Genomic DNA, 18,391 nt, shown 5'->3' with positions numbered 1-18,391 from the left:
AGCGCTCACTTGAGCCTGCACACAGCGTTGTATGGCAGACTCGAACGCTTTGGCAGGCGTCGACAACACCGCCACCGGTCTATAGCCACTGACATCCGGCCCGGACTTGCCTTTTGGTACCGGAATAACTCGTGTGGTTTTCCATCTAGTCGGAAACGTCGCCTGTTTTAAACATATATTAAATATATGATGCAAAGGCTCTGCTAGCACCCGGCCACAGTCGCGGAACAGAAATGCTGGAATACCGTCGGGGCCGCATGAGCGCTTCTCTAACATCGTGCAGAGTGAGGGTGTCGACGTGTACTCGCGCAGCGGTCGCCGCCGCGTCCGCCGCCGCCGCGCGCGCGTACAGCCGCGGCCGCTCTCTATTGTACACCGATTCAAAGAACGACGCAAAATGTTCCGCACACTCCTCATCCGAAAGATGTTGACCATTTCTTACAATAACCTGCTTCTTTTAGACCTAATATACTGCCAAAAAGATTTAGGATCTTTTGAAAATTGATTTTGTATTTTAAACTTATGTTCTTCATGTGCAATTTCTATAGATTTTTTAATACGAGCTCTGCACTTTGAAAATTCGGTATAATCACTTTCCTTTTTCGTTTTTTTGAAAATTTTATGTAAACTGGCTTTTTTCTTTGTATCGCTTATAATGTCTGGTGTGTACCTTTCGGGATAAACATATCGAGTGTTCAATAACAGCTAAAAATAAAAGTTTTTTTTATGTGGAAACACATTTATTTCTCGTACACAACCGAGTTCTGAACAATACATGTAATAATATAACATTAAGTACAATTGAACAATCCTTTTATACAATGTTATTACTTCTTCCACCGACCACACCCATCCAACAATATTCATTTTACAATCATTGATTAACATTGACTAAATAAATAAATAAACATTAGACATTTGCATAAAAAAAACAAAATAATATAAAAGTCATAATCACAATGTAATACTAATTTATCATTTGCTAGGAAAACAAGATTGTGAACAAATTATGATTGAAGTTTTGCTAAATCAAATATTACTTTATTATTTTATGTACTCATAGACCGTTTCATTTGAAATCAACAAAATAACGAAGGTACACAGTGAAACGCAATCTATACTAATATTATAAAGCTGAAGAGTTTGTTTGTTTGAACGCGTTAATCTCAGGAACTACTGGTCCGATTTGAAAAATTCTTTCAGTGTTAGATAGCCCATTTATCGAGGAAGGCTATAGGCTACTTTTTACCCGGGTTCGTGCAGAGGTTTCCACGGGATGCGGGTGAAAACGCTGGCAGAAGCTAGTTTTAAATAAAAATATAATACTATCAAAATCCAATCTTTATGATGGTTATCCATCCAGGTACCGACCGCGCCAAGCATTGCTTAACCTTATGATGGCGTGGCCCTTACTTATTGAGTTCCTCTTCAAATTAAATTATAAACTGTTTAACTGCGTCTACGCTAGGAGAGCCGAGCTCGAGCGGAGCACGCGCCGAACACAATTCGTCTAGTGTGGACCAACTTACAAGCCTCTAACGAGTGCGCAAGAGCATTTCGTTCGTGCTCGGCTGCGTTCCGCCTGTTGTCGGTTTTTACGAACACAAAGGGATTTGCTAACAGTGATCGTTGTAGGTTCGTTGTACGTCCACACTCGACGCCGCGAACGACAAGCCGAGAACGGCTCCGCTTGTGCTTCGCTCGTGCTCGGTTCGTCTAGCGTAGACCCGCCTTTTAATGTTAAATAAAATGGCTAGGCAGGCACTATTTTGTAATTTCAAATGAACGGTTGATACTTTAAAAGTGAACTAATTAATTTGTTATCGACATAATTAGTAAATTAATATCAGTTCCACACCGTGAGATACGTTGTTCCCTACCAGGGCGACATAAACCAACAGTAGTGACTTCCACCAACCACGCCGTTACTTAGTGCGCTAATAAATATCATAAACTTTAATAAAAACTTTGCTGTTGTTATTCATTTTGACATTTATTTGACTTTTTAAATATATTAAATATTTTTTTATCTATTTGACCTCAACTTTACCTACATTTTACACTAGAACTAGACCCGGTTTCACTGGTTACCGATAGAGTCAGTATGTTATCTGGTAGATAATGTTATCTGCCAGATAAAGTCTGCTTATAATTTCTGCCAGACATTGCGATCCGAGACCTGTGAGGCCAAGTTATAGTCTTTCAGTTAAGTTCCTGATAGTAACTGGTGAAATTGGACGTTCATCTGTTTTCAAATTAAAAGTATGGTACATGTCATCAAAATTAATAACAACAGCTCTCCACCACAATAAGAGATTCTCCTACAATAATAATAATTATCACGAAATAGTCAGTAAAAGCAACGGGAATGTCGTTATACATTTTATATTATTATCATATTTGGAGCCAAAGTCAGGTTAAGAACATTTAATATTTCAAGTCAAAAATAACAGGTGACATAGTTAATATGTATTTTGAACACATTTTTTTATTGTTTAGGCCTACAAGGAATATTGTCTAGAGATAAGGGTTTTAAAAGTAATTTAAAGTTAACTTTCCGTTTCATGTCGTTTGTGTGAGAACTCGGAAACTACTGAACACATTTTGTAATGGTATAGATTTGTCATTTAAATATTGAGTTAGTAATTATAGCTTTAACTTTTTAACTAAGAAATATAGATGTCTCTAAAATGACAACAAAGATTGAGATATTTTCAATCAAAATCTCTCAAAAATATTGATATCATAGTCCCAGCTATTATCCAGTCAATATCCTAAGTAAGACTGTTAGGTAACCAACAATTAAACAATACATATGAACAATGTCGCCTCCACAAAATCCGATAACAACTAATATTGAGAACAAAATTCCACGAAGTTTCCGCTAAAGTTATGGTAAATTAGACCTTATTTCGAAGGGTATAAGGTATGGTTATGTTACTCCGTGAAATTCTGTAGTCAACTGAAAGCGAGTAAATTGGAACTACAGGCTAAAGGCAGCTACTGATTTCAAGTTCTTCTCCATTGCAATCTGAAAATAAAATTAACATTTATTTATACATATTTTATTTTAAAGAAATTGTTGCAATGATGGTTTGCAACGCTTTAAAATATATGAGTAGTTTTTATACAGACTGTTTCATAACTAAGCATCTTCTCTTCTTTTACTTTTTGGAAAATAGATGCAATCAGACTTATATGTTAGTGGCCTAGTGTTTCACCACGCACGTGTCATTGTCAGTGGCGATAATTACCCAGTGACGAGTGAAAAATATGTTTTCATTACATAGAATAATTATGATATATAGAAGAGCTCCAAAAGAAGGTTCTTTTGGACTTGAGTTACACATCCATTAATGTAGTGTTTAATAATAACATAATATGTAGTTTTCATCCATAGTTAGCAATAGTTTAGCACAGAACCGGGGATTGTCCTTGGGTACATTTTTATAGTGTATACAGGGATAATCGTCGGTTTTGTGTCACTGTTTCATTTAAGTTGTCTCAAAAAGGCTTCAGGGTGTTGGCTTCGGCCCCACGTTCGCCTCCCAAAAATCCGGGATTCTATAGTCCCGTGGTCAGGTAGAGACATACTTGTAGTTGAAGTAAGACTCACGTGCTCAATACAGGAACAGCTCGGGGAAGTACTTGGTGTAGGGCGGCACTTGGTGCTGGTAGGACTTGCCGGCGGGCGAGCAGGGGCCCGACTGCGGCAGCAGCGGCTCCTCGCTTATAGAGTTGAAGATCTCTTCCAGTTTGTCTTTTATCTCGTACTGGGGGAAAATAGGATATGGTCTCAGAGTGGATAAGTAGTAAAACTATTTTATAATTATGTAGTTAATGACAAGTTAGTTTTGATAAAAATTGGTGAAGTGAAATAATGAAGTTATTTTCTTTTGAATTATTTTCTTATACTTGTGGAATTGGAACGCCGTAGAAGTCAGATTTTTTTTTCTATTTTTAGCTATGGAAAAAATCATCAAATCCCGCTGTGGGTTAGTAGCGGTGAGGGAGTGCCAGACTAATTTTTACTGAAAAAAAAACCATCGTGTTCTGTCGTAGGCCTTTTATGTACCAGGGCCGCGGACAATCCCGCAGCCCCGGTAGAAATCAGATTTTACTTGGAGTTTACAGCGTATTTTGAATATATTTTTGTTTTTATAAGTCTTATTAGTAATAAAATGTTGTCATAGTACGTGTGTTACCTTAGGCTGCGTGATGTGCAGCAGCTGGTCGAAGGGCGCGGTGCGGAAGGCGTTGTTGAGCGTGGCGCGGCGGCGCTCGGCGTCGCGGCGCTCGGCGCCCGTGGGGCCGCCCGCCGCGCGCCGCAGCGCCTCCAGGCTCACGCCCGACTGACTGCCGCCCGACTGCGGAGTTACATCATTGAGCATAACAAGCTAAGAACAGAAAATGTCAACATTATTTTTGGAAATTTTGAAGATTTTATTTTACCCATCAATTTCACCCGCAAAACCGTATTTTGTTCGTCAAGACTAATTACTCCAGTAAAATTAATTTCACCCACAGATTGTCATTTTACACATTATAAACTGGAATTGACTAAATGAGACGCTCTTCTTAACATCATCTATAGTTATCAGCACGAATCTTGAGCTCTGGCCTACATCTGCGCAGAAGTGATTTATTACCAAAGAACATGTCTTGAAAGATGTCTTGAAAAAAGTCAGTAGCAGTAGTAAGTCAGTCATTATATGTGGCGATTTCAATATTAATATTTTAGAAAGTAATATTGAAAGTTCGAGTTTTTTAAATCTTTTTAGATCATTTAATATGCGTAACGTTTTCGAAGAACCTACTAGGATAACACTAACTACTGCTACTTGTATAGATAATGTTTTTTGCAGCTGTGAGTACCTACATAAGGAAATAGTGAATTACTTGCCCTCTGATCACAGCGGACAAGTTGTCACTTTTCGCACTAACTCTCCACCAGAGAAAACACGACACGATAAAATTTAGGGAATATACTTTTAAAAAATTCGATAAATTCAATCAAACTCTAGGTGATAAACTGTGTGCACATAGCTTAAATCTTAAAAATTCAAGTGATATTTACGCCGATTTTTTCTCTATATTAAACAAACAATTCAACTTAGCTTTTCCAGTTAAAACTAAAATTATTAAGTCTAAGTTCTTATTTAGTGACTGGGCAACTCCTGGTATTCGTAAAAGTAGACAAAAGCTGTTTGAACTTTATGGTTTAAAGCCTTATAGCACCGGTCCAAGTTTCCGTGATCATGTCTCAAAATATTCGAAAATATTTAAAACTGTTTGTAAACAGGCTAAATCTATTCATATTAGAAATAAAATAAAACATTCTAAGGATAAAATAAAAACAACTTGGGCAGTAATTAATAACGAAACAGGTAGGCGAAAAGTTCGCAAAACTGATTTTAGCCTAGAAACTCATAAAGGCCCCATCAACGGTAACCTTGAAGTAGCTCAAGAGTTTGAAGCATTCTTCACCAAAATACCTTTCGAAACTACAAAATCACTAAATTCTTCAACCGCCGTATCTATCGATTTACTCAAAACAAATGTAAAGCCATGCTGTTCAGTATTTAAATTTCAACATACCAGCCCCGAGGCTGTTGTTAAGGCCTTTAAAGATCTTAAAATAAAATCAACAGAAGATCTTTGGGGTATGTCTGTCAAGGTGTCTAGGTCAATTATTGAAACTATTGCACCTTATTTAGCTTACATCTTTAATGTTAGCGTAGACCAAGACGTGTTTCCTGATCTAATGAAACACAGTAAAGTAGTACCTTTATTTAAATCGGGAAATAGCAAAGAATCAAACAACTATAGACCCGTTTCTGTTTTACCGGTTCTCAGCAAGGTATTCGAAAAGTTGATGCTTGCACAAATGTTGCGCCATTTCAATAAAAACTTCATTTTTCATAACGAACAATACGGTTTCACCAAAGGTCGCTGTACAACCGATGCTGGTGTAACTTTGATCAAGCACATCTTTAAGGCGGAGGAAGCTGAAGACTCCATTGGAATTTTCTGCGATCTCTCAAAAGCGTTTGACTGTGTAAATCACGAAACGCTTTTGCGGAAGCTAGAGCATTACGGAATCAAAGATACATCCCTCCAGTTATTAAAATCGTATCTAAACGATCGGCAACTTAAAGTTCAAGTAAACGGTGTAAATTCACTGGGCTCAATGATGGCAATGGGCGTACCACAAGGTTCCATATTAGGTCCGTTCCTCTTTCTAGTCCTACTAATATTATAAACGCGAAAGTTTGTATGTATGGATGTATGGATGTTTGTTACTCTTTCACGCAAAAACTACTGAATGGATTTTAATGAAACTTTACAATAATATAGCTTATACATCAGAATAACACATAGGCTACAATTTGTAAACATATTGTTCGAAATACTAAACCTGCGCAGACGAAGTCGCGGGCACCAGCTAGTTTATATTAATGATTTGCCCTATCTATTTGATAATCAACCTAGGATGGTGTTGTTTGCCGATGATACCTCTCTTATTTTTAACATTGATAGGCGTAGACGTAACCTAGACGACGTAAACAATTCCATTATCCAGGTCCAAAATTGGTTCAACGCAAATAACTTGGCTCTTAATGAAAAAAAAACGAAATGCATTCGATTTTCATTGCCAAATGTAAAAAGTAGCGAATGTGACATAATACTCAACAGTCAAAAACTAGAATTTATGAATCAGACAGTTTTCCTGGGAATCACTCTTGACAAAAAACTACAATGGGGACCCCACATAACATCTCTTGCTGGTCGTCTTAGCTCGGCCGCCTATGCTATTAGAAAGATGAGGCAGCTAGCGGACGTAGAAACAGCTAGACTGGTATATTTTAGTTACTTCCACAGCATCATGTCGTACGGCATTCTGCTGTGGGGACGAGCTGCTGACATTGAATGCATATTTATCTTGCAAAAGCGAGCTGTCAGAGCTATGTACAACTTACGTGGTCGTGAATCTCTTAGGGAACTGAAAAGTTAAAAACATTAATATTGTGACCTTGCCTTGCCAATTTATATATGAAAATATCACATATGTTAGGAAAAACCTACATTTGTTTGATAAAATATGTGATAGACATAATTATAATACTCGAAATAAAAATAAAATAGCTATCCCGCAGTTTAGACTATCTAAAGTACATACATCTTTCATGGGATATTGTGTCAAATGTTATAATAAAATACCAGACAACATTCTAGAACTAAATGACATGCGGTTTAAAGCTCATATAAAAGCCACACTTTGTAAAAACGCATATTATAAATTAGAAGATTATATTCAAGATAAAAATGCTTGGAAACATGCTGGTCCTGCTCCATAGGACGCACTGACAGTATCAAATTTTAGCGAATTTAAAATTACACCCGCTAGTAAGATTGTGTTATTCTTTTGATTGTTTGTTTGTAACTTTGTACAAAAATATAAACTGATTTGTAAATGTGAACACCATGTAGCATTTTAATCTTTTTTTTATTATTATTTATTCTCATATTCTTTGTCTATTATGATTCTACATGATCTTCGCATGTTATTATAGTATGTATCAATACATACAAGCTGTAATACCTATTATTTTTAAAAAGAGTAACCATGGAGTTTCTTGCCCGTTCTTCTCCATAGGGAGCTACTTTTGGAATGGGCAACTAGAATCAACTTTATTTATATTTTTTGACGTTCATAAGTGCTTGTGAAAGCCTAAATGAAATAAATGATTTGACTTTGACTTTGAAGAACCAATCCTGAGTAACGGCTATGACGCGATGCACTGGGGGCCAATCACCGCTTTAGCCCGCCCCCGCGCCTCACTTTATACCACAAAAGGGACCCAATAAATTACTTCTGCGCAGGTGAAGGCCAGAGCTCAAGATTCGTGCCGATATCTATTCCTAAAAAGGCTATTTTATTCGATAGAAACACCATCATTATTCAAGAAACCTGACAAACCGTCAGTTGTACAAAACTCCATTAAAGTTAAAGCTTCATTAAATATCTTGCTGACACTTTTTATCTTGTTGACAAAGAAAGAGTCAGCAACATTTATTTATTTATTTAAATCAGGCATCAAGACCCATAGAAAACACTATACATAAATATTATAACATTAAATCATATGCTAATACATATGTTATATAAACTACTTAAAACTAATGCACAATATATTTGTGCAACTGACGGAAAGTATTTTAAGTCTACGATCTAGATACGGAGATATAACTCAATACCGTATGTTTTCTATCTCTCCGCATGTCATGTTCACTGCTGCGAGAGTCCTGGTGACCCCAATGCCAGAAGTCATTGTCACTGCGCTGTGATCGAAGGAAAGAAGTCAGGGAAGGGAATAGGAGGGGTTGAAAGGAACTACGAAATACTTGTGAATGAAGGAAACTACATCGATTGACTGCGTACTTTTTTGTATATGGCATTATTTTAACGTTTCTAACAATTTTTATTATACCTACTACGGATATTTTCGTTTGCCAGCATCCCAACAAATTGAAAACCTCTTCCGTTTTGGGAAGTCGGTTTAAAAAAGGGGACATAACTTGAAATATAAACCGTTTATGTATCTATTTTTTTGACGTGACAACGTCTTATAAATTGATGGAGCCGGCTGCACGCACGAAAAAACATGACTCATGCGGCGTTACCTCGCTCTGAGGCGTTACCTCGCTCTGAGGCGTTCCATCGCACAATCGGCCTACGCGTTCGGCAGCGTTCGACATCTGTCTCTCTCCCACTTGAGTGAGCGATGCGTCCGCGTAAACAGCTGCTATTCAATAATATATTTACATATTTTCGTCAAGTATGAAGTGCAGTGAAAAGTGAATGTGGTGTAAATTGTTTATAGCAACGATAATTGCGACGATAAAGGTAATGATTCTTTCGATATTAAATATATGTTCAGTGATATATTGTCGAATATTCGTGCTTTCATAATTAAAATAAATAGCATCAGTCCGCTAGTGCAGCGATTGTAGGTTATGCTATAACAAAACTATAATAATAAGGTAATAGAACTATTTCACGATGAGTAAAAAATCAATTGCTTTACTATTCGATCGAAATAATTATGGAGCATACCCAGTGTTGGGCAAAATGAAATCGAACTACTGATTACTAACTACAACTACATATTGTAGTTAGTAATCAAAACTGCAAATTACATTAAATAATCGTAAAAAGTAGTTTAAAAATTTGATTACTAACTACAAATTGTAGTTGCAATCACGATTACGAGATTACTTTTTATAACTACCTACACATTTTAAATAATCAATCGCGCGTTCATGTACTGACTTGTCGTTTGCTAGTTAAGTACAGTTACCGGCACGGAAGTCGAGCCCTGACTTTCACCTGCGCAGAAGTGATTTATTGGGTCCCTTTGGTGGTATGAAGGGAGCGCGGGGGCGGCGGTAAAGCGGTGATTGGCCCGCAGCGCATCGCTTCGTACGTCAGGACGACGAAACACTTCGGGCCAATTTAATTGACACCAATTTTTATAAAATATATTTTTCTTTTTTATAAAAAATGTTTTTCATTTAATTAAAGAATAAATTAAATTCGAGGTAAAAAATGTTAATAAGAAAAGTCCCAAGGTACGAAGTAGTTTTTTCTTGTCAAACCAGAAAATTTAACCTATATTTTAAATTAGAAACACTTTTGATTATCTAATTCCATCCCAATTTCCATTTCTCAATTAAATCAATCAATATATTTTTTTTCTTTAAATCACTGAGCCAGTATGAAATTACTTAGGGAACTTAGGAAAAAATAAATAAATATATTTAAAAAAAAAATTGACATAATTGTATTTATGCGTACAAATAAATGTAACTTGATCAGTTCAATTATGATTTCCATTAACCTCCTTCTCTACATCCATACAAAATATCTATCAAACAAATAAAATGAAAATTTTCTTTTGAAAAATGCAACCATTCCATCAATATTTTCTTATGACGTTGTCACGTTCAACTATCGTCAGTAAACCGACTTTACAGACTACCAATTTTTTTTTAATTAAACGGAGACCTAACTTAAGTAAAGAAACTAATTCGACACCTATGCTACTGTTTTCTTGTGATCATGTATTTCTAGATCTACACGGCAGATAACTATGCAACATTACATAAGCGCCAAAGTTCTGCATGGCGGGTCTGTGGTTGTGATTGTATTTCTCCGTGAACATTCTGTACTCTTCGTCCAAATCGTCGTGTTGAGTTTGCTGGTAACCATTACAGAACATAAGGACAATAATATGTTTTTAGACAAATGAGATATACATAAATGTCCTATTGCAAAACATTTCAATACTTAATAGAAAGTTCCCATTAAAATCCCTGACACGATACTTTTAAAATGGTATTTTACCATTAAAATAACAAAGATGTTTCAAACGTCTAGATTTGAAGTACTAGGATCGCATAAGTACACCATGGTATAATTGACGAAGAGGAAATACGTTTCTTGTTGAAAAACATGAAAAACAACAAAAGAAGAGAATATTTAAATAACATTTGGTTCGGGTAAAGGTTTGGTAGGAAAGGATAAATAGGTTTTTAACATAGCAGTCGACAGTGAAACTACTAGGCGTGCATATCGCGTAGGATGTGTACTCACCCGCTGTACGCCGGGCGAGCTGTTGGCGCTGTCCAGCTCCGTGCCCGGCGCCGTGATCTCCGCCAGGCTGTCGCGGCCTTGAGCTGCTCCTGGTATTTAACAATAAAAGTTATAAATAAAGTGGGCAATTAAGAGTATTTGGAAGGGGATTGGCTAATTTGACGTTTTTCAATCTTCATCTTGAAACCACAACTTTTGTGATATTGTCTATTTGCATTTATATCTATTATACAGAAAGAGTTATTTTTGGTCGTGAACAGCCGCTACGCTACATACCGGCCTCGAGCCAGCTGTGTCGGTGCGGCAGCGCCACGTTGCCGGCGCTGTAGGGCGAGGCGGCCGACAGCCGCGACACGTCCACGCCGTGTGCCTTCAGCATGTCGCACAGCGCCATCTGTGGGTATAACGAGTTATATTGATATCATAATACCGGTTTTCAGCTAAACAAAATTAGCTTTCAGATCGGTTCGTGCCTTTAAGCCTTCCTGCACACAGTGCCGTCACTCCACCGACGCCGTGCAGTAATCCGGCTTCGCGACTCGTATCTACAGTGTCGTTTCGCGGCGTCTGCGCGGTGACAGCACTATGTGCAGTAACGCTCCGGTGTCAAGGCCGCGAGAGAATCCCGCGCCATACCAGTCAGCTGTTCGACTATCGAATATAGATTGATAAAAGCAGTTGGTCCTCATGTTAAACACCGGACAGCTTCAAGAGTTATCATTGTTAGTGGATATGATTTACATTGTTTTATTTTATACGTGACATTTTTTATTTTTTGTATGTATACCTACTGACAAATTTCTATCATCGTACAGTTTTAATTTATAATTATTTTTATTTTATTTACTATAGTATACCTGATCCATCATGAGGTAGGGCAGCTTGTTGGGCATCTTCGCTGGAGGCAGGTCATCATACTCCTCGCGCAGCGGCGGCAGCAGGTGCGGTGCCTCTTCACGACGAGCCACGATTATCTATAGGATAGAGAAAATACAGGTGAGTGAGGAACTCATGGAACATGTGGTAGCAGCCACATGGGGTTAAATAACGTTTGGCGCGGTCGGTCCGTGATGGACCATCTTGTTACGGTGAGTTTCACAGTGTTTTGTAAGGCACGTTAAATACATGGTGATACAAAAGCATAGTTTTTAATTTGTAAAATATGTTCTTTCACAGTTATTGAATCTCAAAATTCCGCGCTGCTTAAAAAATACCCTAAATATGCCAACTTTTTTAGCAACTTAATGTGTTGATTTCTGACACTTACGCGAATATTAGTACGCGATTATTATTACGCGATTATTAATATCAAGACGACCAACACCTTAGTCTACCCGTGACCATGGATGCTGTAAAGGATCCGAAACGTCGGGATTAAATAATATAATATAACCGCGATAAAATCCGTAAAAGTAGTTTTATTTAAACTTAATGTGTGTTTTATGATCTAAAATTACGATGTGTGATTGAATTATGATGTGTGATTACTGGTGGTTACGTTTTTTTTCTTTATGTACAAGATGTTCTACCTTGTGTATATAGTCAGCGAGCCTGGGTAACAGGAGCACATGCGGCACGAGAGCCGCGAGAGAGATGCTGATGGCTTGCAGCTGACACTGCTGCGCCACTGACAGCACTGGATTCGATAGACTTGATTGCTGGATACTGCAAAAAAGAATCAATATAAGAAATTACACAGAAAATGTGGGGAAAAGCTAGTTCTAAATAAAATTATTATTATAAATGTATGTCTCTTCCAGATCTCGGGACTACAGAGTCCCGGATTTTGGAAGGCGAACGTGGGGCCGAAGCCAACAGGCTGAAGCCCTTTTGAGATAACTTTAATGAAATGGTAACACAAAACCGACGATTATCCCTGTATACACTATAGAAACGTACCCAAGGACAGTCCCCGGTTCTGTGCTAAACTATTGCTAAATATGGAATAAAACTACTAGGGCTATTGGGATGGGAAATTATTATTATGATTAACTCACGCCAGTACAAGCTGCATGATGTCCCCGACAGTTTCCTCGGAGCCGAGCTCGATGCAGATCAGCGCCAGAGTCGTGTAGATAGCTTCCACGTTCTCCATCATATTGGACTCCAGCTGAAGACCTAAGGGGAAAAGAGTGGAAGTTTATTTTAGGAAGTGAACAGACTGTCTTCAAAAATTTTTTTTTGCAGTCAATACATGACATTGGTATTTTAAACGAGTGTGTGCGTGACATAGATGCATGCAGAGAGAAGATTCTTGGTTGCAAATACATTATAAATAAGGACAAAAGTTAATTAACGAGGGCTAAAACGAAATCCTCAGCGGCATTACCTTCATAAAGTGAGCTGAACAGAGCGTATCCGTGCTTGCTGATGAAGATGAGGTCCTGTCGCGAGCACTTCTCTACGATCAGACCCAACTCGCATACGTCAACGCTGTGAAACGTTAAATATGTATTAAGATATTTTGAAGAATTTTGTCGTATTGTAAAGAAAGAAGGATTTTTTTTGTATTTTTTGCAATTTAGATATGCATGTGCTAATTTAGAGGTCTCTTAAGTGCAATTATTTAATTTGTTTCTAACTTTTTTTCTGGCAGTTGGTAACAAGTAAATTACTTTTTAACAAGGACAAAGTGTCATTTCTTTCTTTTCGTGTAAGTTGGTTTTTTAATATTTTTTCTACTAGTAAATATTTTTTTTGTAAATAAACTCATTTTTTTTTAAATGCTATTTTTATGTTTAGTACATACGTGGCATGATGCAGTCTCGGAGCGTTGCCCCGGCGGTCGAGCAGCGTGTGCAGGATGCGCTGCAGCAGGGCGCGGGCGCCGGGCTGCGCGGCGGCCGCCACGCGGAGCAGCGCGTCGAGGAAGGCGGCGGGGAACGCCTTGCTCAGCTCGCCCGTGCGGTATGTTGTGCCCACCTACATAATACGGACAGTTTGTATCAACAGGTGGTAATATTTCACTCTTCAAACGAACTACATTAAAGGTACAATAAAAAGTAATTTATTCAAAGTAGGCTAAAATACATAAACATTACAATGGCAGTTCCAAAACGCTCGCCCTCGCGGCTTTCTTAAGTATTATTGCTGGAAAAAAAGTGACGCAAAAAAATCACCAGCAACGGTAATATTTCATTCTCAAATGCTGCACAAAATACTAACTTTTGAGTATACATAGTGACAAAGTACTTGACAATTGAATGTACAGTGTGAAATAATATAACAGTACAAACTGTACAAACACACATGTCACAATGTTTTGTATCATCGCGAGCATTTTCTGCCCAATTTTGAAGATCTCAAACACGATTATATCACTCTAAACCTTGAAGTACATTTCTACTATCCCAATACCAAACAAATCAACTACTAAAAATAATCACAAAAACACTCCTATTAAATACCTACCTTCAACAGCGACTTAAGCAATATGCTCTGCAGCATACAATCAGCTTTGGTCCCCTTGTTGGCTCGCTGGGAGCTCGGCACCTTGTTCACTATGAACATCATGATGTCGATCTTCTGGAAGTCGGGTAAGTGGTCCGCGAACTCTCCCAAAGCGTTGATGAGAGCTTCCTGGTATAGCTTCTCGTCTGTTTCTTTCTGTGGGAAATTAGTGAGGTTGTGGAAGAAACTGGCTTTTGTAAATGGCTTCACCCGCGTCAAATGAGAACTGTGTCTCGCTATTATGTATATAAAATACATAAAGCCTCCTTCGATAAATTGGTTATAATCAAAAGCTCTTTGAACGAAAAAATTGGTAAAAACATTTTATGTTTTGATTGGAAATAATGGTGGAACAATCACATGTATTTGAAGTCCCAATTTATTGCAATAACAATTTTACAATCGAAAAAAGTAGTCATAATAATTACCTCAGAATCTCTGGCGACTGAAGCTCTCAAGTTAGTCAAGAGATTATTGATAATCTCCAATACTGATGGTCCTGTAATTTTGAAAAAAATGTGTTTAGAGTTTTTGTAGCATTCAAAAACTAAGTTAGATCCGCACGGGACGATTGATCGTAAGGTTAAGCAACGCTTGGTGAATATCTTGTCGTTATGAGTCGGAGGAAGATGTTGAGGTTGAGGAGGTGAGACAGGCAGTCTGTCGCTCTGTGTAAAATAATGGTACATTCAGCTACATTCTGATACACTTGGGAGCCGACTCCAGCATATTTAGTTCAGCAAAGGCTAGGCACATGATTTAAGCAATTTTTCAACTGAAACACTTACCGACACTATCCCCAGCAGCGATGGCGACGATGTTGCTGAGCACGGCAGCCCGCGCAGCCCGCACTCGAGTGTAGTCTCGCTCGCTGGCGCCGCTGCCGCCCGCGTCCAAGTGCTGCATCAGCGCTTCGACCACGCTGTATGAGTACTGCGCCTAAAGAAATTGTATTATTTGTCAGTAATTTTTATGGATCGAATAATCAAGAATTATATGCGGTCGAATTGAGAAGCTCCATTTTTGAAAAGTCGGTTAAAATTACGTTAGTAAGTTACCAGAGCACATAGTAAGATTACCGGTATGGGTACGTAAGGCTTGTTGAGAAATTCATGAGCGACAGCCACAAATCAATTTTATGTACATGATTATGGGCATATAACTAAGTATCTACCAAACAGAGAACACACACAGGATTACAGGATTTAGAAAACTATTAATGAAAATCAAAACATATATGTCTTTATGAAGAGATCCATTAGACAGCTGCACCTTTGTACTATTTTACTTTATTCTTTCATCTAATGTACGTACATACATAAATGATGAAATAAAAACTACATTTTAAACTCTTTTTCATATTCTCATCATTATTATATTAAGACTTACTTGTATAGAAAACATGATGATCTTGAACGTGTGTACGGCAAAGTCGTTCGGGATCCACAGCTCGTGTCGATCGAAGTGACTGAAACAAAACACGTCATAAACTACTAGTTTTAGCTTCTGTCTTCACCCACGTCGGGAAATTAAATACACGTTAAAACGTACTTACTTCTTACTAGAGTACATTTTAATATGTAGGTACAAATTACTTATTAGGACCGCAACCTATGTTGATACTTTTTCAAGTACAAATTATCTATTACTAATATTATAAAGCTGAAGAGTCTGTTTGCTTGGTTGAACGCGCTAATCTCAAGAATCACTGATGAAAAAATATCCATCCATTTTTCGAATACTATATTTTATCTCGGTATGGGCAGTAATTCCCACGCGATGAGGGGTGAAACCGCCGCAAAACGGCTAGTTTTAAATATAAACAAACAATATAATTTTCTTAATCATATTAGATAAGGCTGTTGAGTATTACGTTACTTATAATAAGCCTGCGGTTACATGACGTTAACACCTCACGCGTCGGATTAATTACGAAGTTTTATTTTTATTTTATTTATTAGGGATAACAAACAATTACACACTTATTAAAAATCTAACAAAATGGTTAAGTAGTATACATCAGTGTGCAACTCACGACGTTATCCACAGCTGAAACAAATAGTAATGTACATCATGCACGAGTAGTTAAAACTAAAATTACAGACTATGAGAAACAGACAATTTTAAACAAGTGAAGCGAAGTAAAACATAAAAAGAAAAAAAATGTATATATGTATATCTAAAGCAATGATTGACACTATCTTTTTATAGTTTTAGTGAGAACATTTCTAAATTGACTATGTGTAAAAGAAAAGTCTAAATCCAGATCCGAGGACAAAGTATTATAATTTTTTACCATGCGACACAGAGGCGCGCGCTGTCCAGCGTTAGTACGGCTGGAAGAAACAGCAAACAGTGGACGAGCGCGCACCCCGCGCCTATTGACGGTACGGGGAACTATATAACATAATTGATTAGTTATATCTGAGCAATCATACTTAGTTATTTCCTGCGGTTTCGCCCGCATTTTGAGGGAACTTTTCGTCTGCCCTTTTTGAAATAGCTTCTAGTCTTACTGAATGTCTGATATCACTTCTGACAACAGCAGATATCAAAGTTAAATTATTTCATTTAAAATTAGCTGATTCCACGGTTGGGGGCGGCAAAAATTAAGCCTATGTCATGTCTGGGTTGGTTTTCGCAGCAATTAGGGTACAGACGAAAAATCCTATTTTTAATATCAGTTTAGTACACATATAGATCAAGATGGGAATATGTATTTCAGTTTGTGTAGGTTTCAGATTTTAGCTTGGTTTAAGGTGAAAATATAATGTTTTTTCTCCTCCGTCGTACTCCACAGTGTATACATACGTGAGCACGGGCCTGAGCACGCTGCGGATGTGCCCGAAGGAGGCGCGGCCCACCAGCTCGCGCAGGCACGCCTCCGCCAGCCGCGCCGGCTCCTCCTCGCCCGCGCCGCCCTCCATGCACAGCACTGTGTCGTACTTCTCCGCTGTCTGACATTATAAAACAAAACTTGATGAAAAAAAACATACTTTATACAATTTTACCTAAATAAAAATCAGCCTGTATAATTTTTGTCGAAATAAAAATCAACCTATATAATTTTTATCGAAATAAAAATCACCTTGTGTAATTTTTTTTCGAAATAAACATCAGTATGTATAATTTTTTATCGAAATAAACATCAGCCTGTATTTTTTTTATTCAAATAAACATCAGCCTGTAGATTTTTTTCCGACAGACGTTTTATAGCAAAAAAGGCGACAGCCATATTTCATGTATAACTGTATATGCACATTAGCTTTATATGGCTACCTACATATAAAGCAAAATAAATATACAAAAACATAAGTGAGTACCCATAGCTCACCTACTTTCGTGTGGTAAGATATAGGTACCTGAAAAGTAATTTACCTGCATATTATAGAGCAGGGAAGGTACAATCTTGTCCATATGTTGAGCTTCCCAGATGTTTTCTACTAAGTCATCCGACACGGTTTTTCTTATAACGCCCTGAAAATAAGAATTATTATTACAAAAAGAATAGTAGAAGTTTAGTTGACGTTATTAAACTTAGAATTCTCACATTCGGGACGTTTGAACTCAAAACTTAGAATTCTTAAATTAGGAACGTTTGAACTCAAAACTTAGCATTATAGTGCTACAAGTTATAAAGACCGAGATAAGATATTTGCGGCCGATCATCGTTCAATGTATGTTTTGAGTACTTTGAGGTTGGTCATAATGGCACGTTTATAAACGAGAAGTCCAAAAGCGATGAATTTTTATTTGATTTTAATTATGTAGGCAAAGTGTGATTATAAGAATTTAATTTTTGATGCATTTTTTTTTAATGTCTATCTAACACATGTTTGACTTTCTTGTAATAAAATTATTATTGTTTTACCTGCAACCCTTGTATCCCGGCTAATCGAATGTTATCTCGTTGAACTTTATCGATGTGGTTGCTGTGACACATCGCCGAGAATTTGGACACGAAGAAATCGTAGCGTCGGTGGTAAGACGGAGTGTCCTCCTCTATGTTCGCGAAGCGGACAAACTGGGGACAAATATATCATCATCATCCTTCTGCCCTTATCCCATTTTTTTGTGGTCGGCACAGCATGTTCTCTCATTCCATACTCTTGTATCTACCGTCGCAAGTAATTCTAACCATATCGACTATACAATCCATCCATCTTTTCTTTGGGGATTAATACATATAATGGCGTCCACGGCCGATTTCGGCCACGGCGGCGGTTCTCATCTAAGGAGATCAGCCAGCTGCACAGGACATATTACAGTGCACAAGCATTTGCG

The 18,391-nt window shown here is 37.7% G+C and overlaps 1 protein-coding gene and 1 long non-coding RNA gene across 5 annotated transcripts in view; both read right to left on the bottom strand.

Annotated features, from left to right (window-relative positions):
- Window positions 1-718: 718 nt before the first annotated feature.
- Window positions 719-18,391, bottom strand: part of LOC124641163 (protein EFR3 homolog cmp44E) — a 29,820-nt gene continuing 12,147 nt past the window's right edge. For 3 of the 4 annotated variants that reach the window (XM_047179156.1, XM_047179159.1, XM_047179157.1), the window contains exons 4-20: window positions 17,979-18,131; window positions 17,486-17,584; window positions 16,919-17,064; window positions 15,497-15,575; window positions 14,896-15,046; window positions 14,536-14,606; window positions 14,069-14,263; window positions 13,407-13,579; window positions 12,987-13,090; window positions 12,655-12,775; window positions 12,187-12,322; window positions 11,515-11,631; window positions 10,934-11,051; window positions 10,658-10,746; window positions 4,206-4,397; window positions 3,617-3,773; window positions 719-3,031 (exon numbers count right to left, since the gene is read on the bottom strand). In XM_047179156.1, the coding sequence (XP_047035112.1) occupies window positions 3,621-3,773; window positions 4,206-4,397; window positions 10,658-10,746; window positions 10,934-11,051; window positions 11,515-11,631; window positions 12,187-12,322; window positions 12,655-12,775; window positions 12,987-13,090; window positions 13,407-13,579; window positions 14,069-14,263; window positions 14,536-14,606; window positions 14,896-15,046; window positions 15,497-15,575; window positions 16,919-17,064; window positions 17,486-17,584; window positions 17,979-18,131 (2,097 nt within the window). In that variant the 3' untranslated portion in view covers window positions 719-3,031; window positions 3,617-3,620. The remainder of the gene's footprint in view (window positions 3,032-3,616; window positions 3,774-4,205; window positions 4,398-10,657; window positions 10,747-10,933; window positions 11,052-11,514; window positions 11,632-12,186; window positions 12,323-12,654; window positions 12,776-12,986; window positions 13,091-13,406; window positions 13,580-14,068; window positions 14,264-14,535; window positions 14,607-14,895; window positions 15,047-15,496; window positions 15,576-16,918; window positions 17,065-17,485; window positions 17,585-17,978; window positions 18,132-18,391) is intronic. The other variant, XM_047179158.1, reaches the window with a different exon arrangement.
- On the bottom strand, window positions 16,056-16,527 carry LOC124641166. Its single transcript, XR_006985641.1, has 2 exons — window positions 16,404-16,527; window positions 16,056-16,156 (listed from the first exon to the last, which is right to left on the bottom strand). It is a non-coding gene; the product is annotated as an uncharacterized LOC124641166 (long non-coding RNA).

Source organism: Helicoverpa zea, chromosome 22, assembly GCF_022581195.2.
Source record: "Helicoverpa zea isolate HzStark_Cry1AcR chromosome 22, ilHelZeax1.1, whole genome shotgun sequence".
Taxonomy (NCBI): Eukaryota; Metazoa; Arthropoda; class Insecta; order Lepidoptera; family Noctuidae; genus Helicoverpa; species Helicoverpa zea.
Note: the sequence above shows the minus strand (reverse complement) of the source record. Positions and strands in the feature narration are given on the sequence as shown.